Source organism: Salmo trutta, chromosome 31 (assembly GCF_901001165.1).
Source record: "Salmo trutta chromosome 31, fSalTru1.1, whole genome shotgun sequence".
Classification (NCBI taxonomy): domain Eukaryota; kingdom Metazoa; phylum Chordata; class Actinopteri; order Salmoniformes; family Salmonidae; genus Salmo; species Salmo trutta.
This window is the reverse complement of record NC_042987.1, coordinates 20,137,729-20,152,320: the sequence shown is the minus strand read 5'-3', so window position 1 is coordinate 20,152,320 and position 14,592 is coordinate 20,137,729. Positions and strand designations below refer to the sequence as shown.

At 41.8% G+C, this 14,592-nt stretch overlaps 1 protein-coding gene across 3 annotated transcripts; it reads left to right on the top strand.

The window, feature by feature from the left end:
- The first annotated feature begins 2,549 nt into the window (after nucleotides 1–2,549).
- Nucleotides 2,550–13,221, top strand: LOC115169719 (cysteine-rich secretory protein LCCL domain-containing 1). 3 transcript variants are annotated; one of them, XM_029725622.1, is made up of 15 exons: nucleotides 2,550–2,616; nucleotides 3,303–3,612; nucleotides 5,122–5,240; nucleotides 5,648–5,780; nucleotides 5,880–5,995; nucleotides 6,165–6,265; nucleotides 6,371–6,529; nucleotides 6,656–6,716; nucleotides 10,652–10,718; nucleotides 11,354–11,484; nucleotides 11,694–11,737; nucleotides 11,817–11,889; nucleotides 12,104–12,173; nucleotides 12,267–12,400; nucleotides 12,652–13,221. In XM_029725622.1, the coding sequence occupies exons 2-15, from the start codon at nucleotides 3,355–3,357 to the stop codon at nucleotides 12,701–12,703; spliced, it is 1,518 nt and encodes a 505-aa protein (XP_029581482.1). In that variant the 5' UTR covers nucleotides 2,550–2,616; nucleotides 3,303–3,354; the 3' UTR covers nucleotides 12,704–13,221. The 3 variants fall into 3 exon arrangements, with proteins under 3 accessions (XP_029581482.1, XP_029581481.1, XP_029581483.1); XM_029725621.1 differs by having other exon boundaries at nucleotides 2,595–2,821; XM_029725623.1 differs by lacking the exons at nucleotides 11,817–11,889; nucleotides 12,104–12,173; nucleotides 12,267–12,400; nucleotides 12,652–13,221 and having other exon boundaries at nucleotides 2,595–2,821; nucleotides 11,694–11,785.
- The last annotated feature ends 1,371 nt before the right edge of the window (nucleotides 13,222–14,592 follow it).

Sequence of the window (14,592 nt, the reverse complement as noted above, 5' to 3'; positions counted from 1 at the left end):
GGTGTCTGTAGTGATGCCTCTAGCACTGAGATGCCGTGCCTTAGACCGCTGCGCCACTTGGGAGCCCAAATAAGGTGTTTCTGTTTTATTTGTCATACATTTGTAAAATTTTCTAAAAACCTGTTTTCGCTTTGTAATTATGGGGTATTGTGTTTAGATTGATGAGGATTTTTTTTATTTAATCAATTTTAGAATAAGACTGTAACGTAATAAAATTTGGAAAAAGTAAAGGGGTCTGAATACTTTCCGAATGCACCGTAAGCAGACAATGAAATCTCTTACAATATTCTTACAATGCCACACCCTGATCAGTTTCACCTGTCCTCGTTATTGCCTAGAAGGCCAGCATCCCAGAGTCGCCTCTTCACTGTTGACGTTGAGACTGGTGTTTTGCGGGTACTATTTAATGAAGCTGCCAGTTGAGGACTTGTGAGGCATCTGTTTCTCAAACTAGACACTCTAATGTACTTGTCCTCTTGCTCAGTTGTGCACCGTGGCCTCCCACTCCTCTTTCTATTCTGGTTAGAGCCAGTTTGCGCTGTTCTGTGAAGGGAGTAGTACACAGCGTTGTACGAGGTCTTCAGTTTCTTGGCAATTTCTCTCATGGAATAGCCTTAATTTCTCAGAACAAGAATAGACTGACAAGTTTCAGACGAAAGTTAGTTTCTGGCCTTTTTGAGCCTGTACTCGAACCCACAAATGCTGATGCTCCAGATACTCAACTATTCTAAAGAAGGCCAGTTTTATTGCTTCTTTAATCAGGACAACAGTTTTCAGTTGTGCTAACATAATTGCAAAAGGGTTTTCTAATGATCAATTAACCTTTTAAAATGATAAACTTGGATTAGCTAGCACAACGTGCCATTGGAACACATGAGTGGTGGTTGCTGATATTGGGCCTCTGTATGCCTATGTAGATATTCCATAAAAAATCTGCCATTTCCAGCTACAATAGTCATTTACAACATTAGCAATGTCTACACTGTATTTCTGATCAATTTTATGTTATTTTAATGGAGAATTGTGCTTTTTTTTCTTCTTTCAAAAACAAGGACATTTCTAAGTGACCCCAAACTTTTAAATGGTAATGTATGCCTGAAAGGTTGTCCAGAACATTGATAACATGTACTTTACCTACAGGATGCAACATATTTTTACACCATTGAATTCCATTTAGTTTTGTGTCCAAATAATTGCCTTTTACAAATGTTACAGAATAAAAACTGGTATATACTGTAACTGAGTGTATAAGAATCATGAACTTGATGTCTTGCTAGAGAAAGTGTTTGTGAAGTCCAAATGCATGAGCAGAGATTTTAGCAGCAGTTGTAGTGAGGAAAAAAACCACCAGAGGGCGAGCCTGACAAAGTAAACTCAGCCTGCACTGGAATATTACTTTGTGAATATTCAACTATGTCCCTATTTGAAGACTCGTTATTATATACATTTTGCAAATAAATAAGTCCTATAAAGACAAGGAATGAAAGGAATAATAGGGGAAACAACATAGGATAAAGTTACTTTGACACAATGTCGACTACCTGCTGAAATGTTTGGTACACTGCTAAATATGATGAAAAAGTTTGTCCCTGGTCAACCTCATCACAGATTATTTGTATAGGCCCAGCCATAAGCAAATTATCTCTTGGACCTGTTCGGTTCCACACTGACTTTGAGTCTTGCAGTGCTGGAACCTAATTGACCCCCAGCATGGGTGTGTCTGCCTTTCTACTATAAATCACTGAACAGGACTATCAATGCGATTTCATTTCCCCTAGTAGGCAACTTTGGAAGCAACCATGGCACTGTACAGCAACTTGTTACCTCTTAGATGGGCACTGGCTTCATTTCCAGCTGAGTTGACATTTCTTGGTGATGTGGGTTGATTCCTCTAGAAGTCTTAGTAGGAATGCAGGATTGAAGTCAGCATGACCTAAGGTGCTGAGAATCTGATCCCCAGGAATGCACTCATAAAGCAGGGAGCAAAGCTTGCCCTCTACCTAGAGGATGCCAGCTTTCTCCTGTGAAAATGCTCATTATACCCACCTGAGGAAAATAACTTGTGTCTGGAACTTGGGTTGATGCTGACTGAAGTGTAAAAAGCCTTATCAGTTTTGAACACAGTTGATTTGATCTGCAGAGCTCAGTGGGGTCATGCTGCATAAAATGGCAGGGAGTAGGCCTACAGGAAGAGAGCAAGGACAGTGCAAAACTTTTCTTAGTGTCATGGATGCAGGCACAAAGCTATTGAGGCTTGTAAGAACATAGACAGTGATTTTGGGGCGGGTTGGAAATCTACTTGAACATACAGTAATAGATCATTCAGCCAAAAATACTGAATTAAACTCACAGTAAATGTGATAATTGAAAAAAATCACATCTTAAAAAAAAACATAAAATACAGAAATACTATTCTAAAGAAATACTGAATTTAGATATGAGTGGGCTGTCATTGCCCAAAGTTTACCTTGCAGTCACTTTGAGTGGGATGGCTGGACTTTAAATAGTTCAACCTGCGAACGCTGTGGAGGAGGCGTGGTCTGCTGCGTAACCTATCGCTAAATCCAAATTTGGCATATAAATGCAGGGAGCGCTCGTTTTTGAGATATTATACAGGTAACTCTCTCGACTTTTTGGTGGATGTACGATACTTTACCCGGGCGAACTTTCTTATTACGAAAGTTTTGGCTCCTGTTATGAGAGATGTCATAAATATTAGGATGTATGAAGAGTAGCTTTCATTCAGCTGCAATAAAACTTTTGGAGTTGGACATTGTTTCCTGAGGATAGTTGACCAGATTGAACAAGTGTTCGGTGAAAGGTAAATCATTTGTAAATGTTATATTCGTCATTGAGATCACGAAAATACTGTTTTGTATTATAACAGGAATAGCCTGTCTAGGTAGACATGTTGCCTCCAACAATGTATCAACGCTACTAAGGTGGGTCGGGTTTACTAGACTATAACAGGATCAGACGTGACTTGCCTTGTCAGGCTGTGAGAGAATTTCACATGCAATATGCATGGTCATGAAATATTGCATGTGCTTGGCAAAAACTTACATGTTTTCCTTGTGAGAAATTGTGTGAATAGTTCAATTGACCTACTATCATGCACTTAAAATACACCAAATATATATATGTACAGTACCAGTTCTAGTTCTAATGTATGATATCCATGTGCCAAAGATGTGATAATTCATCAGTACTCACATTCAAGTGAATGTATTAATCAATAACAAGTAGTATACAATGGATTACAGATCTCTGAATGCTTGTATTTTATTTTGTCTCTTGTTTAGCCAACAGAATACAGATTTTTGTATTGGAGGCTTGAGAGGCTGATCAGTCATTATGAAGTGTGGAACTCAGGACTGGCTACGAGGGTTTGGGCTGCTATTCTTTGTGCAAACAGTACTTTCTATGGTGATCCCTAACTCTACTCACCTGGAGATGTTACTGGAGAAGTATATGAACAAAGATGATGAGTGGTGGGTGTCCAAACAGCGAGGGAAGAGAGCCATCACTGAGGGTGATATGCACCTCATACTCGATTTGCACAACAACCTGAGAGGTCAAGTTTATCCTCAAGCTTCAAATATGGAGTATATGGTAAGCTGAACCAGGACCTGTTGTGTCTGCATCACACATTTCTGTTATATTTAGGTCATCCTAAGATGAACTGTAGGCAATTGGAATATGACTTGCCCATACTGGAGAATGTAGAAGGAGATTGTACAGTACTACAGATTGAAGCAAGTGTTAGTTAGTTATTTTGCACTGATACTTCTTCATCTTAGCTAATGATACTTGCTCAACGACTCAAGACATCTAGGCTTGAGAATCTGGAACATTTTCAAACCAATTCAACCATCCATGGGGTTCAGCAGAGCACATCTGCAAAGTCAGGGCCAACTCAGAGGTTTCACACCAAGTTCTTAGAGCACAGAGTGCTCAAATAGATCAAAACCTAAAAACAAGCCTGACCGACAGCCAAGCAATAAAGCCAGTGTGTTACTGGCCCTGCCAAACCTCAAGCTCTGCCCCCTGCCTTGGTAACCGGCCAGCTCTCACCTCCCCTGGGATCGTGCACTCTGCCTCAACCATTTCAACTCACATCTTCAAATATTAGTCTTTATCTTTGCATTTCATTTGGCAACAAAGCTGGATCTGTGTTGATTCAAACGTGTAACAGTTGAGCATCATCCTTTGAAGTATGGTGGTTCATTTGGATGACTTCCCATGCATAAATGGAGATGTGTATCCTGTGTGGATACACTGTGGTCCTGTGTGGCTCAGTTGTTAGAGCATGGCGCTTGCGCTGCCAGGGTGGTCAGTTCGATTCCCAGGACCACCCATGTGTATATATGCGCGCATGACTGTCAGTCGCTTTAGATAAAAGTGTCTGCTAAATGGCATATATAGTATTGCAGGCCTATGGTATGTCCATTGGCCTCAAGCCCATTGCAATCACCCTAAGCAGTGCAGAATGCAGATATCACTAATGTAATGTTCTACACATGGAAGACATTAGGACTGTACAGGGCAGCCAGCCGGCTGGCACAGTTTTCAATTAACCTTGATGGGTGTTAGTGCAGTTAAACAGCAGAACACTACACCTAATGGACAATTGTACTACAACTTGGCTGAAACGTTAGAATTCCTCAAGTCATATCTACGTAGTTCTTTGTAAGAAACAAGTGGTGCACAAATAGATGATAGTTTTTAACTTCACTTGACCCGTTATAAGATCTCGATCATGTAGGTTGTTGCACTTTAGTGCAGACCCACTGGGCACACACTGGTTGAATCAATGTTGTTTCCACATCATTTCAATGAAATGACGTGGAACCAACGTGGAATAGACGTTGAATTGACGTCTGTGCCCAGTGGAGAGTTGATGCAAAGAGACCAGTAATACTAAAAATGCCATCAGGGCCCCCCAAGACTTTCTGTGAAGAATGTTAGAATTTGTATTTACAATTTTTGTTTATCAAGAGTTTTGTCTTTCAAGAGTAATACTAATACTAGCAGTATTAAGTGTATCAATAGCACCAATCTGATGTGCCTGCAGATATGTCTTTATCTTATCAGAACAACTCTGACTTTGGCATTTCAAAGGTTTGGGATACAGATCTGGAGAGGAGTGCTGAGCACTGGGCACACACCTGCCGGTGGGAGCATGGACCACAACATATGCTAACTCAGATTGGACAAAACCTGGGTGCCCACTGGGGAAGGTCTGTATAGTATCTGGAGAGATGACCAGTTTGATTATATGCATTATGTCATTATACAGTTATACTGTATGCCCATTTCCTAACATGTTGCGGGGTCCTATAAACTCATGAGGCAACCAATGTGTGATTAGACTGTACAGGGAGTACTGATACTGTATATTGCTGTGGGTTGTGTCTAGTTTAGGGTTTCCCAAACTCAGTCCCGGGGCCCCCCATGGGTGCATATTTTGGTTTTTGCCCTAGCACTACACAGCTGATTAAAATAATCAACTCATCATCAAGCTTTGATTATTTGAATCAGCTATGTAGTACTAGGGCAAAAAACTAAACATGCAACCCTGGGAGGCCCCAGGACCAAGTTTGGGAAACCCTAGTTAGTTAAATTGTTTCGTTTCTACTTTCCTCAGAGACCGACCACCAACATTTCACGTCCAGGCCTGGTATGATGAAGTGAGAGACTACAGCTATCCCTATCCACAGGAGTGTAACCCACACTGCCCCTTCAGATGCTCTGGTCCTGTCTGCACTCACTACACACAGGTAAGAGTTTCCTATAACAATATCATAAAACCTTATTTAAGGTCAGAGAAGTCTGAGAGGACTACTAACTGAAGGTAGCTACTTTGTTTGTCTTTGCAGATGGTTTGGGCAACAAGCAGCCATATTGGATGTGCTATTAATGTGTGCTACAACATGAACGTTTGGGGCATGATTTGGACTAAAGCTGTGTACTTGGTTTGCAACTACTCACCGCCGTAAGTTTGAAAGGTTTTTTAATTGTTCTTATGTCCCCCCCCCCCCCAAAAAAAAAAATCATTAAGTTCAGATTCTTACTTTCAACTGCTGTACGTTATGTAGTGTATGGGAACTGGGAAGGATTGGGTTAAAAGGTTCAGTGTGTTTTATGATGTCATTTGTGTGCAGGGGAAACTGGTGGGGGCATGCCCCATACCAACATGGCAGCCCGTGCTCTGCCTGTCCGCCCAGCTACGGTGGAGGCTGTAGGGACAATCTCTGCTATACAGGTCGGCTGCTTTCAGAAGAAAGTTGTGCCATAACAAATTGGTTGCTTTTATGCATTTTGTTTTGCAGAGTATATTACATGTGATGTGACACTTGTTCTTCTTCAGAGAACGGAGTAGACCGACGTCCTGCCCCTGAACTAGAGGAGACAAACTACATCGAGCCAGAGCCGAGGGCCCAAGAGCCAAGGTCGAGACCACAACCCCCAATACCATCACCCAATGACAACATGGAGAGGAATGAGGTGGTCAGCACAGTGCAAATGTGTAAGAATTTATCACAAATTTGACACTGTTTCTAATACACAATGTCATTTATACAGTAGGATAAAAGTCTATATTTGGTATCACTGCCAGAAGGTCTAAGTGAAATTGTTTTTCTTATTTTCAAAGGTCAACAGATGGACTGTGAGACAAAGCTGCGTGATCGCTGTAAAGAAACCACTTGTAATAGGTAGGCCTAAGTTGTTCCTAAAGTGGATGTTGTCACTTACCTAGGTTCGCAAATCAAATGTTATTTGTCACATGCGCCGAATACAACAGGTGTAGACCTCACAGTGAAACGCTTACTTACCAACAACTGTGCCAACTGTGCCAGCTGGCTACCAACAATTACGTTTTTTTGTGAAAATTAAATGTAACCTTTTATTTAAGAAAATACCCCCAAAAAAGTAAGAGATAAAAGTAACAAATAATTAAAGACCAGCAGTAAAATAACAATAGTGAGGCTATATACAGGGAGTACCAGTACAGAGTCAATATGCGGGGCACCGGTGTCGAGGTAATTGAGGTAATATGTACATGTAGGTAGAGTTATTAAAGTGACTATGCATAAATAATGACAGAGAGTAGCAGCAACGTAGAAAGGGGGGGGGGCAATGCAAATAGTCTGGGTAGCCATTTGATTAGATGTTCAGGAGTCTTATGGCTTGGGGGGTAGAAGCTGTTTAGAAGCCTCTTGGACCTAGACTTGGTGCTCCGGTACCGCTTTCCATGCGGTAGCAGAGAGAACAGTCTATGACTAGGGTAACTGGAGTCTTTGACAAATGTTAGAGCCCCGCCTCTGACACCGCCTGGTATAGAGGTCCTGGATGGCAGGAAGCTTGGCCCCGGTGACGTACTGGGCCATACGCGTTACCCTCTGTAGTGCCTTGCGGTCAGAGGCCGAGCAGTTGCCATACCAGGCAGTGATGCAACCCGTCAGGATGCTCTCGATGGTGCAGCTGTAGAACCTTTTGAGGATCTGAGGAACCATGCCAAATCCTTTCAGTCTCCTGAGGGGGAATAGGTTTTGTCATGCCTTCTTCACGACTGACTGTCTTGGTGTGCTTGGACCATGTTTGTTTGTTTGTTGGTGATGTGGATGCCAAGGAACTTGAAGCTCTCGACCTGCTCCACTACAGCCCCATCGATGAGAATGGGGGTGTGCTCAGTCCTCCTTTTTCTGTAGTCCACAATCAACTCCTTTGTCTTGATCACGTTGAGGGAGAGGTTGTTGTCCTTCCACCACATGGTCAGGTCTCTGACCACCTCCCTATAGGCTGTCTCATCATTGTCGGTGATCAGGCCTACCACTGTTGTCATCGGCAAACTTAATGATGGTGTTGGAGTCGTGCCTGGCCGTTCAGTCATGAGTGAACAGGGAGTGCAGGAGGGAACTGAGCACGCACCCCTGAGTGGCCCCCATGTTGAGGATCAGCGTGGCGGATGTGTTGTTACCTACCCTTACCACCTGGAGGCGGCCCGTCAGGAAGTCCAGGATCCAGCTGCAGAGGGAGGTGTTTAGTCCCAGGGTCCTTAGCTTAGTGATGAGCTTTGAGGGCACTATGGTGTTGAACGCTGAGCTGTAGTCAATGAAGATCATTCTCACATAGGTGTTCCTTTTGTCCAGGTGGGAAAGGGCAGTGTGGAGTGCAATAGAGATTGCATCATCTGTGGATCTGTTGGGGCGGTATCCAAATTGGAGTGGGTCTAGGGTTTCTGGGATAATGGTGTTAAAGTGAGCCATGACCAGCCTTTCAAAGCACTTCATGGCTACAGACGTGAGTGCTTCGGGTCGGTAGTCATTTAGGCAGGTTACCTTAGTGTTCTTGGGCACAGGGACTATGATGGTCTGCTTGAAACATGTTGGTATTACAGACTCAGACAGGGAGAGTTTGAAAATGTCCATGAAGACACTTGCCAGTTGGTCAGAGCATGCTCTCGTGCATGTTTCACTGTTACTTGCTTCGATGCGAGCATAGAAGTTATTTAGCTCGTCTGGTAGGCTCATGTCACTGGGCAGTTCTCGGCTTTACTTCACTTTGTAGTCTGTAATAGTTTGCAAGCCCTGCCACATCTGATGCGGGTCGGAGCCATTTTAGAACAATTCGATCTTAGTCCTGTATTGACGCTTTGCCTGTTTTATGGTTCATCGGAGGGCATTGCAGGATTTCTTTTAAGCTTCCGGGTTAGAGTCCCGCTCCTTGAAAGCGGCAGCTCTACCATTTAGCTCAGTGCGGATTTTGCCAATAATCCATGATTTTGCCAATAATCCATGGCTTCTGGTTTTGGTATGTACGCACAGTCACTGTGGGGACAGCGTCATTGATGCACAGTGACTGATGTGGTGTACTCCTCAATTCCATCGAAAGAATCCCGGAACATATTCCAGTCCGTGCTAGCAAAACAGTCCTGTAGCTTAGCATCTGCTTCATGGTGCTTCCTGCTTTAGTTTTTGCTTGTAAGCAGGAATCAGGAGGATATAATTATGGTCAGATTTGCCAAATAGAGGGCAAGGGAGCGCTTTGTACGCGTTTCTGTGTGCACGGGGGGGTCGTCAATGTTTTGTTGCCAAACTGGTGGCAGCTGTGAAAAAAGTTAATAGTTAGGAGTCCCATCAGAGCCATAGATGACGCAATCTCTATTGCACTCCACACTGCCCTCACCCACCTGGACAAAAGCAATACCTTTGTGAGAATGCTGTTCATTGACTACAGCTCAGCATTCAACACCGCAGTCCCCTCCAAGATAATCAATGAGCTCAGGACCCTGGGACTGAACACCTCCCTCTGCAACTGGATAATGAACTTCCTGACGGGCCGCCTGAGGGGGTAAGGGTAGGCAACAACACATCCGCTACGCTGGCCATCAACACGGGGGCTCCTCAGGGGTGTGTGCTTAGTCTCCTCTTGTACTCCCTGTTCACCCACAACTGCGTGGCGGTGCATAACTCCAACACCATCATTACATTTTCTGACGATGCAACAGTGGTTAGACTATTCACCGACAACAATGAGGCAGCCTATAGGGAGGAGGTCAGAGACCTGGCAGTGTGGTGCCAGAACAACAACCAATCCCTCAACATCAGCAAGACAAAAGAGCGGATCGTGGAATATAGGAAATGGAGGAGCGAGCACACCCCCGTCCACATTGATAGGGCTGTAATAGAGCAGCTTCAAGTTCCTCAGTGTCCACATCACTAAGAAATTAACATGGTCCACACCCACACAGTTGTGAAGAGGGCACGCAGCACCTCATCCCCCTCAGGAGGCTGAAAAGATTTGGCATGGGCCCTCAGATCCTCAAAAAGTACCATTGAGAGCATCTTCACTGGCTACATCACCGCTTGGTAAGGCAAGTGCAAGGCACCCGACCGCAAGGCGCTACAGAAGGTCCACACCTGGCCCAGTACATCACTGTGGCCGAGCTCACTGCCATCCAGAACCTCTATACCAGGCGGTGTCAGAGGAAGGCCCAAAAAATTGTCAGACTCCAGCCACCCAAGCCATAGACTGTTCTCTCTGCTACTGCATGGCAAGTGGTACCAGTGAACCAAGTCTAGAAACAATAGGACCCTGAACACTTTAACCCTACCTGTATGTACATAGCTACCTCAATTACCTCATACCCCTGCACATCGACTCAGTACTGTTACTCCCTGTATATAGCCATGTTTTTTTTTATTCATTATTCACTGTGTATTTATTCCTCGTCACTATTTCTGTTTTAATTTTAATCTTTAACTCTGCATTTTTGAAAAAGGAAGTAAGCATTTCACTGTTAGTCTACACCTGTTGTTTACGAAGCATGTGGCAAATAACATTTGATTTGCAGAGTTAACTGAAAATAATGCTATTGTTGATTTGATTTTTGTTTCATTAATTAGGGTATTTTAATCTTGAACCATATGGTCTATCAAGTAGAAAATCATGGACAATATGGATACAGATGTAAAAAAAAAAAACTTTATGAAAACATTTTTTGGGTTATTCTAGTATAAATTACCAAAGTTACTATAGCTTGCCATGGAATACCTTTTAATTACCAAAATTACCCTACACTTAACCATTCTCACTCATTTCTGTGAATGGGTCAAAACTGAGTTTAAAATGTTATTTCTTCCTACAGGTACGAGTGTCCTCCTGGATGCTTGTCCAGCCCAGGAAAAGTCATAGGGACTGCGTATTATGATATGGTACGAACAGAAAACACTTCATCTATTCATTTTTAAAATGTATTCCAACTGCATGAGTTGTGGGATACTAGATATAAAATAACGGTACAACTTCAGTCATTTTATTGATGTATTTTTATTATCTAATTAAAATAATTAGGGAAAGCCAAAACATGCCCTCTAAGTGGTCTAAGGCACTGCATCTCAGTGTAAGAGGTGTCACTACAGTCCCTGGTTCAAATCCAGGCTGTATCACATCCGGCCGTGACTGGGAGTCCCATAGGGCGGCGCACAATTGGCCGGGGTAGGCCATCATTGTAAATAAGAAGTTGTTCTTAACAGACTTGCTTAGTTAAATAAAGGTTACATGAGCTATGCAATCGACTTTGTATTACGTCAAACATCTGGGTCCTGTCCCCTAATCTTTAGCACTGGCTCATAGATTTTGTGAAAACACAGTAATTTAAGATGTATATAAAATGATATGTGTTTGTAGATGAATTTACTTCTGCCAGATGCCATTGGGCTGCATTTCTGCCCATTGTTGACCATTCAAAAAGCCTACAAAAGTTCAAAAACTACAAGGCTACTTCCTGGAAAATGCCATGTCCCTTTCATAGCTTATAAAGGGTAGTGAAACATGTTTCATTTTCCAGCAATCAAGTGTTTGTGGAGCTGGTTTACACGCTGGAATAATAGACAACGATGGAGGCTGGCTGGATGTTACAAGACATGGAAGAAAACCACATTTCACAAAGTCATACAAAAATGGAATTCAGTCTCTTGGGTGAGTTAATTTTACACAGCTTTGTCTCGTAATGGCACCCAATTCTATATGTAGTGCACTACTTTTGACCAGGGCCCATAGGGCTCTGGTCAAAATAATTACAATTTAAAGGGAATTTTATGCTATTTGGGATGCAACTTTACTCTATTATGTTTGTTTATAATAAAGCAGCAAGTCACGTTTTCACACCAAATTATTCAAATTTACAGGATGAACAGGAGTGCAAATGCTTTCAAAGTATTCTCTGTACCAGGTATGTCTGATCTAGTTTCACCTTTGTCTCAGTAATGCATGTATTTTTCAAATGACATTGTGGCATCTTTGCTTCTCAGTAAAGGCAGTACCGTGTGAGACCACTGTTGCACGGTTCTGTCCCTACAAAAGACCTGCACGGCACTGTCCAAGGTAAAGACAGAGTTCACTCTAATAAACCAAACGTGATACTCTTCTTCTGTAAAGTTGATTGGTTTGGATAGGTATAGACTACACCTGCATTGCTTGCTGTTTGGGGTTATAGGCTGGGTTTCTGTATAGCACTTTGTGACATCAGCTGATGTAAGAAGGGCTTTATAAATACATTTGATTGACTACTGTGATCATGGCCATTTTCCTTCACCAGGTTGTATTGCCCTCGCAATTGTCTGCATGAGACCCGTGCCAGAGTCATTGGAACACAATATTATTCAGATGTAAGTCTGGCTGACAATGGCCTTCTATACAGATTATATTTCTCTCCATAGAACTGATGTTAGTGCTATGTTAATCTACCTTATTTTTTCTAGAAATCCAGTATATGTCGAGCAGCCATCCATGCTGGTGTAATTCAGAATGACTCAGGAGGCTACCTGGATGTGCAACCCGTGGACAAGAGGAGACAGTACAGCGGTAGCTATCAGAATGGAATCTCTTCAGAAAGGTAAGGGATGTGGATAAGGGAAATACAGGTCAATTGTGGGGTTTTGACTTTGTTCCAAATGCTTTTGGATGCATAATGGCTAGGGACCAGGAGTTTTTCCTGGTCAGCTATTGTGATCAGAAAAAAACTCCTATCCTTTGTTGTAACAGTATGGAGATGTAGACTAGTATCAGTGTCATATACCTTGGCTTGACGGTGTAAACTGTTCTTAGCTGAATCCAAACTAACCACAGTGTTTATTCTCCCCCCAGCCTACAGAATCCCTCAGGTGGCAAAGCATTCAGAGTATTTGCAGTCATTTGAATTCACATTGCAAGGACACTGGCAATGAAAAAGAGCATTTGTCATTTAACACCCAGTCATTTCACGGCCAGTAATCACATTGCTTATGGTTTGAACAGTGTTTCTTTAAGCTTGTTTATTTGATGTATATAATATGTTGTAAATAAGTTGAATGTAAAAAAAAAGGAAAAAAAGAAAAGCAGTCTCTCATAGATATTTGTATCAGAACAGAAAAATATATACAGTAATGTGCATGCCATAGTAAATGTTTTCATTCTATGATATTTAAATTGTATTGTTTTTATTTTATTTTGTATGCATATTTAAAAAAAAGTATTTTATATGTTTTGATGGCTGATGTTGTATTTTATGATACAAATATATAGTATAGTCTCCATTCATAGATTTTTACAGTTCAAGCCTGGCTGGCCAGGAGTGTCTCAGAAGATGTCATAGCCTGAACCGAAAAGGGAGAGACAGCCGAAATATGCATTATTTATTTACATCTATGAATAAATCAATGGTAAATTCTGAAAAGACAGAGCATTCATTCATTCATTCATTCAAGAGCTTTATAAATAAATGTGATTGATTCATGTCTTTGCGGGAACATTCGGTATCGCCATTATCTGTTTCAAGAAAACCTTAAATATCAGTTCTCCATTGATTGCTGCTGTTCATAATACAGTAGTGTATAAAGCACTACCTGACATTGTTAGATAAGCTTTGTCCTATCACTGTCAATGCTCTGGGAAATACTGCTATTCTGTGACGGATGGCCAAGAGGGTACTTTCTTACTGTCCTAGATCAACGTTTGTTTGTAAGGCATTACTAATCTTCAGGGTATTCAGTAGTAAAGCTCTTCATATTTCTATGCTCTAGAATGCCCTTCAAGCCAATCAGAAAGGAGTATTCAACAATACCATGGTATAAGTATATACATTATACAACTGTTGCACATGTTTAAGGTTGCAAAATGTGAAATTCCCAGGTTTTCCATAAATCCGGGTTGGAGGATTCCCGGAATAAGCAAGAAATACAGAATCCTCAAACCAGGGAATTTATTGAAAGTTCCTGGAATTTTGCAACCCTACACATGTTCATCTATCCACAGAATTCAGGCACTCATATTCAATATTTCAAAAACAATATTTGCAGAAATCTTTTCCAGGCAGGAGCAGTAAAGAATGAAAGCTGAGCAAGCCCTTATGTTAAACTACTTGGGCCCACTGGCTGTGTGCTAGGTAGAGCAGACAAAGAGTGACTTTGTCTGTGTTGATCTCAATCTCACTTCCCGGGATGCAATTCCCCCATGCCTGCCACAGATGTGGTCAATCCCAGCTGAAAGGTCTCTGTCAGTCACCCTTACTTACCCTAATGTAAACATACCCTCTGTGGGATGCTTTATGTAAGTGGTTGAGATTTAGAAACAAGTTAAAATTCAGTATATTTTCCTCAATAGTTTAGTCTGAAAGGAGTTTGTTTCGGATAACGCATTTTAACTAATGCTGGTCAACTAATGCTGCTGACTAACCTATGGTCAGTCAACATACAAAGAGAGTTGAATATTATAGCTCTAAGTGGTACAGACAAACTTCAATATGGAACAGAAACAGGGGAATCTAACATGACAGACAGATTGACCTTTATCCATAAAATGATTTATTTCGAAATATACATTTCACGCTAGCCTCCTTTGCTAGTGTGAAACCATGGTTAATAAACTGTATACTGTATACACTGTACTGTCGTGGTGACCCATTATAACACACAACCCCCACTATCACCACCATTCTGTGTAAATAAGAATTTGTTCTTAACTGACTTGCCTAGTTAAATAAAGGTTAAAAAAAATTATAATATTCTGCTGAGTGACCAGTAGGGCTGGACTGAAAGGAAATTTCCAGGA

Bases quoted from the DNA above. Each gene is read 5' to 3' on its own strand.
- LOC115169719 (XM_029725622.1), top strand. From the start codon at position 3,355: ATGAAGTGTGGAACTCAGGACTGGCTACGAGGGTTTGGGCTGCTATTC. The intron at 3,613-5,121 runs GTAAGCTGAACC...GGCATTTCAAAG, and splicing joins CTTCAAATATGGAGTATATG to GTTTGGGATACAGATCTGGA. The intron at 10,719-11,353 runs GTACGAACAGAA...TTCATTTTCCAG, and splicing joins GGACTGCGTATTATGATATG to CAATCAAGTGTTTGTGGAGC.